At 40.8% G+C, this 15209-nt stretch overlaps 6 protein-coding genes and 1 long non-coding RNA gene across 7 annotated transcripts; 6 read left to right on the top strand and 1 right to left on the bottom strand.

Moving 5' to 3' along the window:
- Positions 1-409: 409 nt before the first annotated feature.
- On the top strand, positions 410-3471 carry LOC145707495 (semaphorin-5B-like). The gene is made up of 11 exons (XM_081785028.1): positions 410-548; positions 676-703; positions 793-835; positions 1035-1154; positions 1923-2000; positions 2342-2557; positions 2611-2651; positions 2696-2795; positions 2857-2938; positions 2981-3211; positions 3293-3471. The coding sequence occupies exons 1-11, from the start codon at positions 499-501 to the stop codon at positions 3378-3380; spliced, it is 1077 nt and encodes a 358-aa protein (XP_081641154.1). The 5' UTR covers positions 410-498; the 3' UTR covers positions 3381-3471.
- A 1193-nt stretch (positions 3472-4664) lies between these two features.
- LOC145709170 (uncharacterized) lies at positions 4665-6290 on the top strand. The gene is made up of 7 exons (XM_081786851.1): positions 4665-4723; positions 4768-5015; positions 5107-5133; positions 5323-5416; positions 5481-5714; positions 5765-6141; positions 6181-6290. The coding sequence occupies exons 2-7, from the start codon at positions 4865-4867 to the stop codon at positions 6288-6290; spliced, it is 993 nt and encodes a 330-aa protein (XP_081642977.1). The 5' UTR covers positions 4665-4723; positions 4768-4864.
- A 468-nt stretch (positions 6291-6758) lies between these two features.
- LOC145710061 (uncharacterized) lies at positions 6759-7120 on the top strand. The gene is made up of 3 exons (XR_014134997.1): positions 6759-6834; positions 6910-6973; positions 7019-7120. It is a non-coding gene; the product is annotated as an uncharacterized LOC145710061 (long non-coding RNA).
- Positions 7121-7466: 346 nt separating this feature from the next.
- LOC145707475 (receptor-type guanylate cyclase gcy-28-like) lies at positions 7467-9633 on the top strand. The gene is made up of 8 exons (XM_081785005.1): positions 7467-7592; positions 7657-7739; positions 7792-7838; positions 8295-8364; positions 8490-8606; positions 8651-8751; positions 8792-8956; positions 9000-9633. Exons 1-8 carry the CDS (start codon positions 7540-7542, stop codon positions 9144-9146), a joined length of 783 nt encoding a protein of 260 aa, XP_081641131.1. The 5' UTR covers positions 7467-7539; the 3' UTR covers positions 9147-9633.
- Positions 9634-9759: 126 nt separating this feature from the next.
- LOC145707476 (uncharacterized) lies at positions 9760-10585 on the top strand. Its single transcript, XM_081785006.1, has 3 exons — positions 9760-9879; positions 9919-10259; positions 10300-10585. Exons 1-3 carry the CDS (start codon positions 9805-9807, stop codon positions 10523-10525), a joined length of 642 nt encoding a protein of 213 aa, XP_081641132.1. The 5' UTR covers positions 9760-9804; the 3' UTR covers positions 10526-10585.
- Positions 10586-10650: 65 nt separating this feature from the next.
- LOC145709171 (uncharacterized) lies at positions 10651-12215 on the bottom strand. Its single transcript, XM_081786852.1, has 6 exons — positions 12048-12215; positions 11866-12009; positions 11366-11435; positions 11099-11323; positions 10918-11067; positions 10651-10879 (listed from the first exon to the last, which is right to left on the bottom strand). The coding sequence occupies exons 1-6, from the start codon at positions 12135-12137 to the stop codon at positions 10662-10664; spliced, it is 897 nt and encodes a 298-aa protein (XP_081642978.1). The 5' UTR covers positions 12138-12215; the 3' UTR covers positions 10651-10661.
- A 262-nt stretch (positions 12216-12477) lies between these two features.
- On the top strand, positions 12478-13721 carry LOC145708658 (uncharacterized). The gene is made up of 4 exons (XM_081786357.1): positions 12478-12678; positions 12718-12850; positions 12894-13015; positions 13061-13721. The coding sequence occupies exons 1-4, from the start codon at positions 12662-12664 to the stop codon at positions 13125-13127; spliced, it is 339 nt and encodes a 112-aa protein (XP_081642483.1). The 5' UTR covers positions 12478-12661; the 3' UTR covers positions 13128-13721.
- Positions 13722-15209: the final 1488 nt, after the last annotated feature.

A 15209-nucleotide genomic window follows, 5' to 3' on the forward strand; every position in this document is an offset into this window, starting at 1 on the left:
TAATAAATTTCAGCAACGTTTTTCAGGAAAATGAAAGGTCGGATTGACAATCTTAGCGATCTTATAATGTCATCTGTCTCCTTAATGGACGGTATATTCATGATTTGGTCATATAATGGGCGACATTCCATGAGTCTTCACGTTGCAATTAGAGATCGCAATTGTCTCTTTTACTTTTGTCGTTAGAAATCTTATGGCTCGTCTATCCCATTATCGAGTTATTTTTGCGGATGTTTGCAAATAATCGGATAAAGCAAAAGTGCATTTCATTGTCCACTAGGGGTCGTGTGAACCTTGAAACGCAGTCGCTCAAACGGTCACCAGCACCATCATAATTACGGAAAGTGCCTCAGGGTGGAAAGTCTCGCACGATGGTGTCGGCGACAATTCCACCAAACTTCACTTTATCGACAAGTACTACCGTACAAACTCATTCCTTTTTAAGATCATCACCAAAATTCGTGTTTTGCTTTTTCGTCAATTTAATTCGAGATAAGAATGCGTTTATTTTTATTTGGATTGCTGCTTACTTTGTCAGAAGCTAGAAGGTGAGAGATGAAAAAACGAGAAAAACTGTAATTGCCTAAACTTATTTTTTTTCTTCAAACGGAAAGGGCTGTGTTTTTTTTTTTTGTAAATAATAGTTGAATTGAATTTACCACATTTACTTTTTAGACGATTTTCATCGGATAAGGAACGGTTCCTTTATGTCAATTCATGCAAATAAATAAATGTATTTAGTTAAGTTTATATACGTTTTTTGCGTGAAAGGAACCACACAAGGAATTGAACAAGTTCTTGGCTGGAGTTCACCGGATCAAGCGGTTAGAGAAAAAGAAAAAGGGTCAAAAGTGTTGAAGTTGCATGGCAACTTTGACTTACTAGCTATTTTTTAGTCTTAGAGATTGGTGACGAACAGTCGGTACTTTTGAAGAAAGTACTGGCAGTTTTGCTGAGCATGTTCTAGCCCTATTTAAAAATAAGAAAAGTCGATCTTGAGGTGATTCCGCAATCGTAACTTTGATCACTTGGAGAGTCCCAACTGCGCCTTTCGGAAGAGCAGATTTTCGAAAAACTAAACGCTGAGTTTCCTGTCAACACCATTCTCGCCAAGTACAACACTTCTATTGATTATGTTACAAATATCATCAAAGGCAGGATGCAACGTCTCTACGTCTTATAAGATTATACTTCATTTTAGAGAGTCTATTCCTTAAGGACCCCCCCATCAAGAATCGCGAAAATAGGGCATCTTAGTGAAAGTTTTTCTCCAAAACTAACTTAGCTAGACCCTTAATTTTAATTGCATCCTTTAGATCGAACCCTCTACTGCAACCGTTCCCCTTAAGATGATCTCTCGATGCCAAATTTAAGGTTATACAGGCCGTTAAAGGTAAAGTTGCTTAGTGAACGTTTTTTTTGGGGTTTTCGTTGGGGTATACCCTTAATTTTTTTTCATGGTAAAGTTAAGGCCCTAAGCTACGACCGTTTGCTTTTTGAGGATCTTTTGTCAACGAACTTAAGTAGGACAGCCCCTTTAAAATTTTATAAGTCGAATCTTAGTCGAATTTCCGTATTTAAATTTTCAGTAATTATTGCCTAAATTGCCCTGAATTACGTTTTTATACTCGTGTTTATGATAGAAATAGTTTTTATCGTTGGTATACCCTTAATTACCATTAAAAAATAGCGAACTAAAGATTTTTATGAAATGTAAAATGTTAATTTACAATTTTTGAAGTCAATTTCTGCCAAAATTTTCTATAAGATCAAAAAAATTTTCTGTATAAAAGTTGTTCCTCGTGGTCTAAACTACCCAAAAAAGCAAAAAAAATTTGAAAATTTTGACTTTTTTCATCTTGATGGGGGGGTCCTTAAACTAGCTTTTTCATTGAAATTAAAAATTCGCATCCAAAAAAAAGAAGCACGAAAAACCTCGATCGGAACTCGTAGCTTCGAAACACTGGCCGATTCTGCCCAAGCAGTCATGGCGATCTTAGGCAAAGTTCGAGAAAAACCACCATAAATAGGCTTACTCTCACGGTGCGTTCCGATTCTCCGCTCGTAGAAAAAAAAACGAATGTCTAGGCATTTTTTTGCATTGGGTCCTGAGAATTGAGCATTTTTTGATATAATCACGTGATCATCAAATTCTGGAAAGGAGTTTCAATCAGACATAATCGAAAATTGCGCCGAGCCGTTTCCTGGTCTCGTTTTCCCGCACTGTTTATTATTTTCTGCCCGTAACTAATTGACGGTGGCGTTTTATTAAGTTGTTGAGTGAGCGGCAAGCCAATTTTGTTTTTCGCTTTGATACTATTTATCGAACTCTCGTGTGCAGTTGGTGTTGGCCCACCACCGCCCCCGTTCCCTTCATATGATGAGATTCTGGAGAAATACGTTTGGAACACCTGGGGAAGATGGAGCTCCTGCTCTGAGACTTGCGGCATGGGCACTCGCACACGTACTCGGACTTGCAATCGCTCGACCAGGGTCTGCGAGAAATTCCTTGAAACCAAGGCCAGCGAGACAAGGCGCTGCCGGGATCAGCCATGCTGTGAGTCATTTTTTACTTCACTATAGAATTGTATTTAACGCTCTTCGTTTCAGCGTGGTGGACATCTTGGAATTCGTGGACTTCTTGTTCCAAGGTAAAACGCACTCAGACTCGTGCAAGAAGAAGTTTTCTTTTTAGACTTGTGGAGAGGGCATTTCTGTGAGACGGCGGCAATGCTCCGGCAGCAACTGTCTTGGAAAAGCGATGGACAATCGAAAATGCTCAAATGCACCTTGTCGTAAGTTGAAGTCAAGGACACGGATTGAATTAGAAATTCAACCGTCTTAATCTTATTTTAGACTCAGGCCAACGAAACTCGGACTGGGAAGAGTGGAGTTCTTGCCAGTCGTGCTCCTACGCCGCCAGACAAATGAGAAAACGGTTTGGAACTGAAATCGGCGCTCTAATTTAAGATTAACCTAGAGCTTGTGCGTTCAAGACGCCAACATGCCCCTCGCCTCCTATCGAGAGCCGCTCATGCTTTCAATCGGCGCAGTGCAAATCCGCGCGAGCGATTACTCAGGCGCCATCTCCATCTCCGACTCTTCGCACCAAAAGACAGAGAGCGACGACGACTCCGTCAACGTCCGTGCGTAGCAGCGGCTGGTCGGAATGGTCAACGTGCAACGCCGGCTGCGGACACCTCGGTTTCAGGTAAAACACGCGCGCCGCACTCATTGCTTCGACGAAAACAAGCTCTGTTGGTGGCGTATTGATAAAATCGCAAAAATTTAGAACTCGAACACGTCCTTGCACGTGGAAGCCAAAGAATTGCCATAAATTCAAGAGCAAAGCAACAGAAAGATGCTTCAGACGTTGTTGAATTCAGAAGAAACGATTTAAAGAGATTTCAAGTTCATAAAAACGAATAAGTCTGCTTCTTTTGAATCATTTGTACAAAGAATAAATTACTGCTTTCCATAAAGATTCTGTCGCAAAGATTCGAAATCACTTATCTTTTGATGGCGAAAAAAAATAACTTTTTTTTGTTGAATCTGCTCAAAAATCCAGATCGTAGTTCTACACTTTCTCGACTATTGCAGGTGCTTTGGCCATTCAGCCGACTGATAAATCCTGCTCACATCGTAAAATTGGAATGAACTTTAAATAACACCACCAGCGCATTCTCAAACATTCGTTTCTTCGAATGGACAAATGCGTTTCTCTACTTTTAATTTTTATTTTCTTTTAGTTTACGCAAGAGAATTGAAAGAAGAAACAAAGTTAAATTACCGTAATAACAAATTCTTCGTTCCAGGAATGTTCTTTTTAATTTTCCTCGGCGACTTATTTATTTTAAAAGTATTTATCTTAAAAGTCAATTATTCAATCGAGTTAGAGGAAAATTGAAAAGCCCTCTAAGTTTTCACCGCCAACAGCACAAAGTACTTGCATACGACCGACAAATTAAGTTCGGAAATAATCAAAGCAATCGAAGATGTAAAGGCCTCGAGGTCCCTTAAATCGTCACTAATGACGTGGGCTTATAGGCATTCGTCCGGATAAAGTGGGTTTTCAACAGTGGTTGATATTTTCTCCTTGATCTAGTTAGTGCCATTCTACTAAGGCGCGGAGAATTTCTTCAAAGAAAAAGAGTAGAAATATATATTTCTCGGCTCACGTGATTCTATTTGGTGACCTCACTTGAAGAAAGAATTCGGGATTGATCTAGACGTAAATATTTTCGAATCCAATTGTCAACCGGATCTTGTCATCTCAAAGACACTTTCGCTATGGCAAAACAGGAGCCAAGCACCTCCAGTTGGGCTTGTCGGCTTTTCTTGCGACGCAGAACATCACACAGTCGCCCAACTAGCCTCCCAGTGGGAGCTCCCTTTGATCGCACCAGGAACGGTTATACTTATTCATTCTCCTCATAGCCATCATTAATTATAACCGAGCAGGGATGCGTCGAATACTGGGCGAAAAAGACTCGCCTAGGCGAAAGAAAGCATCGACGACGATCCGCACAGGTCTCCACAGGAAAGTTCAACCATTAGAACATGTCGTCTTTCTAACCGAGTTGTGGAACAAATTAATTTATATAATATAAACATCGCGCTTAGTAGCTTCAGTTGAGAGATGCTTTGAATAAATATAAAGTGACGTTCTTGCACGTTTTCTGAAGGATCTCCTTGATGACCAAATATTCAATGATACATACGAGTAATGAGCTAATCGTTTCGCGAATGCAGCATAAATGTTTTCAGTCCAATTAATCCCTTCGGAGTATCGCTCCTTTCGCTTGCCGAGAGTAAGCATGGATACCCCAAATCATCGGAAAATGACGGCGATTGCGGGGCTTACATGGCGCAGCTCCATTCCAAATTGAGCAAGGAAAAGAAAAAGTACAGTCCAGTCTCCATTATTGCCGAGAACGAAGAGGAGTTCTGCGACAAGCAGGATCAAATCGTTGCGGAGATCATGGCGCGCTCGCGAACGGTGATCTTTTGCATGGGTAAATGAATTAGAGGCGAAGCATTCGGCCGCACTTGTGGAATTGATTAGCAAACTTGGTCAAGTAAAATTTCGTTTACCGTTTTGTTAAGAGCCACACCTGTTCCGGACAGCTTTACAGGAGTGCGACCGCAAGAGCCACGCGCATGAAAATATGAACTTGCTCGAAAATCCTCTCACGTGTCTCCTCTGAGGCAAGATGCTTTGCTCATAATTTTTTCGTCTTTTTATGACGATTTTAAAACTTTTGATTAATAATAAAGAGCAAAGAGAAAAGAACGCGCGTGGCATATTTTCTATCGCATTTTAGAAAATCACAGAATCGCCACGTTACAAGCTCGAACACGACAAAAAATGGAACTTTATCTATCTGGACTTGTATCGCCAAGTCAACTGGGACAGGCAAGGTTTAACTAGCAGCACTATCATGCGATTTAAGCAATCACTCTTGAACCGTTTTTAAAAGTTGTTACTTATGGTCAGGCAACTCTGAAGAAAAACAACTGTGCCCAGAACCTGCAGCGAAGAATGCTTACTCGACAAATATCTGGACCGAACGATTAAACGATACTCTTAAGGCAAAACCATTTCCATCAGAAGACCTCTTGACTGGCATTTGGCAGACATCTGTCGTCAGTGTTCCGCAACTTGGCTTACCACGTTTAGTGGGTCCTATAGGCGAGTGCAGAAATCAACCTCCGTGAGTTCAGCATTTCCTGCTTGACGTTTATAACTTGATGTTTATCTCAGTGAGTCCTCATGCGCTGAGAACCCATTCCAGTACTGGTATTACGAGGCAATCTTCAGTCTTGGCGCGGCAATCAATCACACTATCCAACGCGGCGGAGACCCTTATAATGGAACTCATTTGCTTGACTTCTTCAGAAACGGATCTGTAGAGATTCGAAAGCAAATAGGCTGGTTTCCCGATCAAACGGAGCAAGTCAAAAAGTACTTCAATGATCTGATGGAGCTTGATGTAACATTCTCTGTTTCTCAATTTTTCTCGCCGACGCTTTTAAGTCCTACCAACGCACGTGAGGTTCCGAAGTGTTTCAAAAATCGTGATATAGACAACGAATGGATTTTCGATAGCGAAGAAGGAAAACGGTGCGTTGAGGAAAAAGGTAACGTGCCTACAACTAGCCCAATTAACTGAAAAATAGACTGCGAGATGACTTGTGGAATAGGTGATGAACCATGTTGGGTCACGTGCTTAGAATGGAACTCAGCTTCTGGTTTTCCTCGCTCAAGCTATCATGATAGGCTCATCTGAGTAGGGTTGAGGCATTTTATTTAATTAAAGCAATTATTCATGCAATATATATTCCATTCTTATCTTAATTTTATACATACCAAGAAAAGCCTATATTGTAAAAAGCTTATTCTTAGGCTAATTCAGCTTATTTGAAAGTCGAATTTCCTTAGAGTTAGGAAATTTGGGCAGATATTGAAACTATTACAAAGAACTAAGAAGGAAATAAGCATCATATGAGCCATTTTGTTGAATAAAATTGTTTTACGGATGATGTATCTGAAGGCAAGAGATTAAAAGGCTAATGTGGTATAGGCAAAATTAACCCGATACTGTCCCTGCGACTTTTCGAATGAACCTCCGCCTTGTGGATACGACGGAGCAAAATGTGACAAGACGAACACTGTGCAGGTCGTCATTGTTACGATTATGGCTAGGGATCACGTTCTCGGCGAACCTATAATAAACCAAGCAATTGCTAAAACGTGCTTAAAGCTGTAGTTTCAACGGGATTTATTCTTTTTGGAACAGTCAAACTAGCATCATACATTCAGAAGCGTTTCAGGTTCGTTTGAGGAAACATAATGTTTCATTTCTATTGTTGCTACTGTTACTTGATAATGCAATAAATCATTTGCAGATGCATCGCGAATCCGAACGAGCCGCCTTTCGAAGTCAACGAAGAAGTGGAGAAAGATGTTGATGTGAGCCTTTCAATTTGCTGAGATCTGGGTTAAGTAAAAATTAAGAGTTTCATCAACAGACGAATTACGGACAAAACCGTGGGAACTCCCATCGGTGGATATCTCCGGGCATCTTTGTTCTCCATGAACGGGCAATCAGGCCCTCAGGAACGATTTCAAAAGCGTAATTTCTAGGAAAAGTTAACGATTATGAAAGGAAATTCCCTCGAAAGCTACGAAAACGATACACCGATTTAGTTGTCTTCAAAGAAACCGTTGTGGCAATAAAAGATCTCGGTCCCCAATTCGCGTTGCTGAGACTTATGAAACAAGAAAAAGAGGAGCTGCGAAAAATGATGGTTTTAAACCACCGTAACGTGGCTGTCTTCCATGGATTGCTTTATGAAAATGAACACGGCTACTTCTTGCAGGAAATTGTCAAAAGGCGGAGATTTTTTCGTCTCTTGCTTGGCAAAGCAGGAGAATGTCATTTTGGCTTTCTCCTACTTTTGACGAAAGGGAAGGAATATGGTGCGCACGGCAGCCTCAAAGACATCTTGTCAAGCAAAATTCAGCTGACGTGGGAAATGAAGAAGTCTCTCGTCATAGACTTAATAGAAGGTCTCGCCTACATTCACAGGTTCACAGTTTAAACTTTTTGCTTGTTTTTTGCGCCGCGGCAAAGAACTCATTTGAATCAAAAGGTCGCAGCTTCGCTATCACGGCTTCCTGAACACGACCTCGTGCTTAGTAACTGGAAGACTCGCTGTTAAAGTGGGTAATTATGGTAAGAGCTGTTCAACGCGTATTATATTATCATTTTCAATTGTTTCTTCTAGGCGTCCAGCGACTGCGGCAGCAAGCACGGATTTTTCGAAAAGACGAGGTAATGCGTAATCGATGAGTCTATGAGTCTGTTTCAAGTCGGAAGCGCAAGAATCCGCCTGGCTAAAACGAGCGGACATTTATCTCATTCCGCAGTCGTACTTATATCATACTTCGTGATTTATTATTAGAAGGCTCATCCTGCGTTAAAGTTCAATTGTATTCTCGCTTTCTAACAAGAGCGATTGTTTAATTCTGATAATTTGTGACTGCCGAGGAGCCTTACCGGAAAGGATAAGCCGGAATAGAAGTGACATTGGCCGGAACACTGGAGACAAATGCTCGACTGATCCGCGCCATTCTAAAAAAGTCGCTCAAGCACGTGAAACGGGCTAGAAATTTTAAGCAGAAGTCACTTTAATTTGCTGCTGGTCAAGGGTAATCCAAGAAACGTGTTCGCTGCGAGTTTAGAACTTTGGGAGACTGAGCTTGTTGTAAATTAGCATTCCGAATTCAGGACTACCTCTGTCGATTACAACTCTGGCAAGCGCCTGAAATTCTCAACAACCCGTCTGAGACCGACGTCCGTGAGTACAACAACGGATCATCGCTTTGCTGGCCAAGACTGGACAAGAGATAGTGCTCGCTCGGTGATATTAGCGACGCAAGCTGATCCAATGTTGTTTTATGCAAAATATGATTTTTTTCTTAGCGACGTTACAACGCGCCGATGTTTATTCTTTTGGAATAATCGCACATGAAGTAATCTACGGCAAAGGCTGTTTTTGGCTGGGTCCTGAGACGCCCAATCCAAATATCGAAACGCTTGGTGAGTGGCTTTCTACCTTTCATCCGGCTTCAAACTCCATTTAGTCGAAAACGTGCGCAACAACTTTCTGGATGTCAATGGCAACTCACCACGCCCCTTTATCCCAATCGATCAGAGCGAACACATTCGACTGTGCAACATCCAGGTACATGTTCAAACGCCGTCTTTGCTTCCTCTTTGATTAGCCGAGCTCTCCGAATCAGCTCAAATCAAGCGTCGACATGGCAAACATCATGGTTGCTTGTTGGTCTCAAAATCCTATCCAAAGACCAGAACTCGAGCGACTACGTAAAACAATGTCTTCGGGACCCAGAAAAGATATGGTCGATGACCTTGCAACACGACTACAGGTCTTAAAAGCCCTCAAATAAAGAATAGACGCCTTTTTTCTAGGATTACACAACGAAACTTGATCAGATGGTCGACCAAAAAACGCGAAAAATTGCTGAAGAAAAAATGAAAAGCGAGGAACTTTGCTATAATCTCTTGCCAAAAAGCGTGGCTGAAGATTTATCTGACGGAAAGGAAATAAGTAACTAATGATAAATGACAGTTTCCTTTGTTGTTGTTCTTGAGAAGAAAATATTATTACTGTGAAAAGGGCTACGAACCAGTAGAATTCAAAGCAGTAACAATCTACCAGTCTGACATTCAAGGATTCACCAAAATCGGCACTCAGTCGAAGCCTATTCAAATTATGACGATGTTGCGCCTGATCTACGAGATCTTTGATCGCATCATATCGACGGTGGACGCCTACAAAGTCGAAACGATCGGCGACGCATATGTTGCGGTGTCGGGTGCGCATCCTCCGAACTCGAATCATGCATCGGAAATTGCCACTTTCTCGCTCGCTGTTCAGTTTGGGCTTCAAACACGCGCACATTCTTTCTAAATTTCTAGCTCCGCGTCACAAAAACGCGTTCTCAAGCCTGAATCAGCGGGAAATCGACAAATTTCAAATTCCACACCTTCCACACGAAAAACTCATGATCCGAATAGGCCTTCACAGGCACCAGTTCCGAAAAAGACAAACTTAACTTCTGAATAAGGTTAAGTCAGCCCTCTTTAGATAGCGGTCGATAGCACTCAAGCCTAGGAGGCACTTGAAAATTACTTCGATTAGTGAAGAGAACATTAAAGGTCTTATGAACTCATCAAAAGTGGACCGGTAGTAAGTGGCGTTGTTGGCAACGTCATGCCAAGGTGGTGTCTATTTGGCAGAACAAGAGAGCTCACAGATATCATGGAGTCTTGTGGCTCATCAGACTCGGTAAGCAAGTCCGAATTAGAAACAAACAACCCTTTAAAGATTCACGTTTCCGAACAAACAGCCGAGTTTCTACGAAGAGACCCGAAAATAAACTGGTCGGTTGGACTGCGAGAACGGCCCAGGGAAGACTTTCCTCCTAACATGGAGAAGATCGAGGGCGAAATCGATCGAACATTTTGGCTCGTGAAACACGGCATTCCAAGAACAGGGAGAAAGAGTCAACTCGGCGCATTCATGCCCGACACATATTCGAGGCTGACGAGGAATTCCAGCTCGAGTTTATGTGGCTCGCGGTCAACGAGGAGGTCGTCGGTTCCCCTTTCGATCCATTCAACGAATTCCATCGGCAGCTTTATTCATCCTTATGTCAGCAAAAGCAGGTTAGTTTTTGTAACTCTCCATCTGTCAAAATGTTCTAAGCTCGAGTGAACTCGTCAAATCAAACAGTACGGCTTCGGTGGGAACCCTTACTGAAGATTTGGAGCAGAAGTGGAAGATCGGAAATTTGAACTCCCAGGGGAGGAGATCGACGATTTATCTTGAGCCGAGTAAAAAGGAACGCACGCGAGAAACTTATAATGAGCCTGTTCGAGCGAATCCACGTAATTACGGAAGACTCAGCCGCCGATTCTCCGCGCTTATGTAATATTAGCCTTTACTGTTCATTCACTGTCGAAGGAAAATAACTTTCATGCACAATACAGAAAACGACGTCGAAAATGAGTTCATGGAGAATTTCACTCTGCATTTTCTGTTCAAAGGAGCCTTCTGTTTATTTATACTTATGAGCAAATATTTGGGGGTACATAGAAGACCTCTGGAAAGTCGGTATAGAAAGCAAGTTGTAGGTTTAAATCGTGCGAGCTAGTTGTGTGGATGTCGAAGCTCTCTACCGGGAGAGTGTCGTTTTTTACCATGTCGCCGCCGATGTGGAGTAGGACAGGCTTCTCGTTTATAGAGTATTTGATGGTTCTATGACCATGCCGTGGCCTCAGCATATCTTTAACATAGATTAATCAATCATAAGATGATCGTTACCTGGGCCGGGCGTCCAAACATTATTCTGAAAGTAGAATGAACTCGACTGAGAAACATCATCGATTCCAGTAATTCCTCCAAATACCCAGATTGCCTGGTGCCCTGGACCTAAATTAACCGCCACTGCTGAGAATAACCTATTTTTCTGCTCTTGACGAGTGTTTGAAAGCCAAAGAAAAACTTATAAAAGAACAGTTCCTTAGGGGTGTTGGCATTGGTGGCATCGAAGTCCAACTTGACTCTCCAAGTTTTTCAACAGCGACTTCATCTTGTCCGAAGCCTTTATACCCACCGAGGATCATCGGATTTCCGTCAAAAAACGTGACCATCGAGCCAAACATGTGTTTGGTTTGTGTGTTCGGGCCTTGCGTGAATGAGCTCCCATCGAAAATTGTGCAGTTTGTGTCTATTAAAAATAAATTTGACAATTCTTCTTCAGTAATCTAACCAAGCTCGTTAAACATTGTTCCGCAAATGTAAACTTTTCTATCTGCTCCGACAGTGCATGCGTGACCAGCCTTTATCGAGATATAAAAAGTTTTTTTACTAACTAAATGAGGAATATCGGAGATAAATTAGCAACGATTGATATTTCTCATATAATCTTCCTTGTTTTCTTGAGTGCTTTGACCGTATTCAAAAAGTGTTATAAACGCGATTTGATTGACTATGTTAGTCCTAGTTTTTCATGGTTGAAAATGGTCGAAGTCACGGATTACAGACATTGTCATAATCTGCGGCTTAGAAATGGATAGTAAATGCTAGACGAAACATATATCAATCGCTTTAATGATCGTAGACGTTCGAGATTTGCTGCAGAGTTATGACGTTTGTTTTAATTTAATGCAGCAAAGCTGCAAAGCAACCCGTCTTAGTTAACTTATATCAATGCAAGGTATAATCTAGAGGCTTCCTGAGCATGGATAAAGAATATATCTCAGTCCCTTACAAAGGATATGGAAGCTCGATTCCAGTATCTTTCAAAGCACATCCATCAACTTCGAATACGGTTTTTGTTCCGTCCGAGTTGTCCGGAAGGCCGCCAATAATGAACATTTTGTCGTTGATCTGAGCAGAACATGCCCATTTGACCTTGAAATTGATAAATAGCTAGGAAAATGTAAACTCACTTGCACTCCATGATCGTATGAGAAATTCGAAATCTTCGTTGACTGTTCAGAAGTCCCATTAAAAGATAGAAGGTATGGGTCATTTGCCATCGTCCATTGGTTCAAAATAAGCAAGCTTTCTGATGCGGCCGTTACACTCACAGCTAGAAATGCGCATATCCTTGCTGAAATTCTCATTTTTTTCTATATCAAAAAGAATTGAAAAATTTAAATTTCATTTTTGAGCAGCTGTTTTTTCCCATCGTTTATTTACGTGGAAGATCTTTTGGGTAAAATTTACAATTTTGCGTCGTATTTTTTTCAATTCTCATTTTTGATAAATTCCAATGCGAATTTTGAAGAAGTCGCTTTTCCTCTACCCTTTTTTCGTCGATGGAAAGAGCCAGTTTCATGCAGAGAGCCCAGAAGACTGCAAGATAGGGTTCTAAAAACGGCAATAATGATATAAATCACTTGAAAATTATCGAACCCTGCGTAGAGAGTCTGTGAGCTATCAAGAAGTTGCAATTACTGGAATTTTTCGAAAACTGAAAGGAGAACAGAAGGCTTTGATTTCACTTGCGAATTGATTAATTCCGGAAAAAGGGTTACCGGAGTTTCATTTAGAAAATCTGATGCTGCGGTCGAAGAGGTATAAAAGAGGGAAAATTTTGACTTCTTTATTGATAAGTTTTTCTGCGGAAGTTTTGTTGAATTGTTGGATCAATCATTGGAATCCTGCCGTTTTGAAATCAACGAAGAGAACTACACAAACGAACCAATTTACGGACATATTTACACAAAGACGGAAGGCGATTGTGAAGGTTTTTTTCGGAAATTTATACAGATGAAAAAATTCAAGTTTAGAAATATTTGACAAATGCAAGAGCTGCCAACATTTCCGATGGACAGAAGTATACTCCGAATTGGAAAACAACATCAGTCAAGAAGTGCGGTTTTATGCAGGTTATTGCCAGCTCCAGAACAAGGTGAAAATTATCGTCAGCAAATTATACGCTAACAATGCTTACTAGCCTCAATACACAGCGCGTCAGATGCGCGACATCCTGGAAGAAGAAAGCGAAGAGATTCAACGAATAATGCTCAAGGAATACTACTAAAATCGCAATAATCAGAATCAGCTTCCCTATTTTTCTCGAACCTGTCCTCGGCGCAATAAAAGTGCCTCAATGTCGATAATCCGCGACATCTGAGTACTACCTGTGCTCAATCATCTTAATTTAATCTTTTACGATCTGATAATAGCGCAATGGCTTTGCAAACACAATCATGGCCTTATTTTAACTTTTATCCAACTAATTCCGGGAAAATTATTATTGATCGTTCTCTGGCGAAAGAACCGTAAAATAATTCTTCGTAGATTTTCAAGTGTCATTGTTGGACAGACTCAATTTGTCAAAGTAGAGTAGAAGATAAGAAGGCTAACATATTTAGCCAAATTCAATTATTCCGCGCTTCGAAATTGATTTTACGCTCTTGCTACTGGTTATCTCCGGTCAAAAAAAATTCAACTCAAATGATCTCTTTAAATTTTCTGTATGTCGATCAAATTCTTTAGAAGATTAGATTTTTCAATTTTCATGCAAGCAAGAGTTATTTTTACCGTTTCCGGGTGAAAGGAAATTAATACTTTTTACGTATCACTTTTCACGCTTTGAATCTATTGTGACGATCTTCCGGTCTGGTTTTTATCTATTATCTATTATTTAATAAAGATCAATTAGCAAAGCTATAAGTGCCGTAATAACTGGCTATTAGCCTTTTGAACTGTGCAGGGAGCCCATTGAACTGATCCTTTTGGAGGTAAATTTCTCTAAAAAAGGCTCTTCGTAGTGAAACGCGAGAGGTACGGATGTCAGATAAGACCGAAATTAAAAAGATCGCTGAAATTATTTCTAGAGGCCTGCGTATCGTTTTTCATCCCGCTCAGAGTCTGAGCCTCAGACGAATACGATACCGATATTTAGCGTTTACAAGTAGCTTTCACGAAAATCCACAATTTTCCGCTAATATTGAGACATAAGATTGAGGAAGAACGGAAGGTCTATGACGAGTCAAAGTTATAATTTTAACATTTAATTAGGTTGCGCTCTAAACAGCACTTACTTACATCACCAAAGTTCATCAATAAATAATAATGTGAAGCAACGGTCCGCTGAATAGAAATAATAAGCAGTGATTGGCTTTATTGCAGAATCGTAAAAGTTAGATTTCGGTCTTAGAATAATCGAATCAGCTTCACTACGGCGACTTATATTAACGTTAGTCGTTTACACTCTCACTGAGAGTCTCTCAGAGCGGCTCATTATGTTAGTCTATTTAATACGTATGCTAAGTTTCCTGGCGCGACAACAGTTTTACAAATGAGGTGCCGTCTTTTTTGGCGATATAAACCAATATTAATCTCATCTTGCGACATCGGAATTGCGAACGTTATCAGAGGTCAAAACTCCAAATCAGAGGGTCGGATCATCTCGGACCAAAGTCGGATGACGACTCTTTTCCGTTATCTTTAATTTCGATTAATTTTCGAGGAAAATGGCCGCAATTTTTATCGACCTGAATCAATTATGATTGAAATAGTGATCTCCACACTCCCATAGAATCACTCGCCTGATCAGAATTGCTCGCTTTCTGAAAATTTTTTGGAAAATATCGTGGAAATTTGCTGTAGCTTGAAAGCTGCTAGTGAGAATATCTGTTTAGAAGAACAGTCAAAACTTCATGGGCCTAAAGATTACAAGCAGGATCAATTATAAACTCATAAGGGAAGCTCGCGCTGCCTGGGCGTTAGGAGGTGGCGGTGGTGCGCGTTTACGGGCAGTGATTGAATCCGTCCTGACTGGTTTAGACCGTTGCGGGAAGCAGCACCTGAAACGAGTCAGCGAAGCCGAGCAAGATGTCGACTAACCCGATTTTTTTTTATTCTGCACAGCGGCCTAAGCCACGGTTATCTTTGACAAGCGCTATCAAGGACAAAAGATAGCAGAAAGACTTCTTTTCTGAGCTTAATCTTATGATTGACAGCTTTCCACTCTTACAATCTCATTAAATAGCTTTCTTTTTCGTCGTCAAAAATTATTATTAAAAATTTTTAATATAAAACTAAGATCAGTTTTTAAATTTTCTAGAAAGAGGAGGTTATTTGAGTCAGGTAACCCG

Source organism: Oikopleura dioica, chromosome XSR, assembly GCF_907165135.1.
Source record: "Oikopleura dioica chromosome XSR, OKI2018_I68_1.0, whole genome shotgun sequence".
In the NCBI taxonomy this organism is placed as follows: Eukaryota; Metazoa; Chordata; class Appendicularia; order Copelata; family Oikopleuridae; genus Oikopleura; species Oikopleura dioica.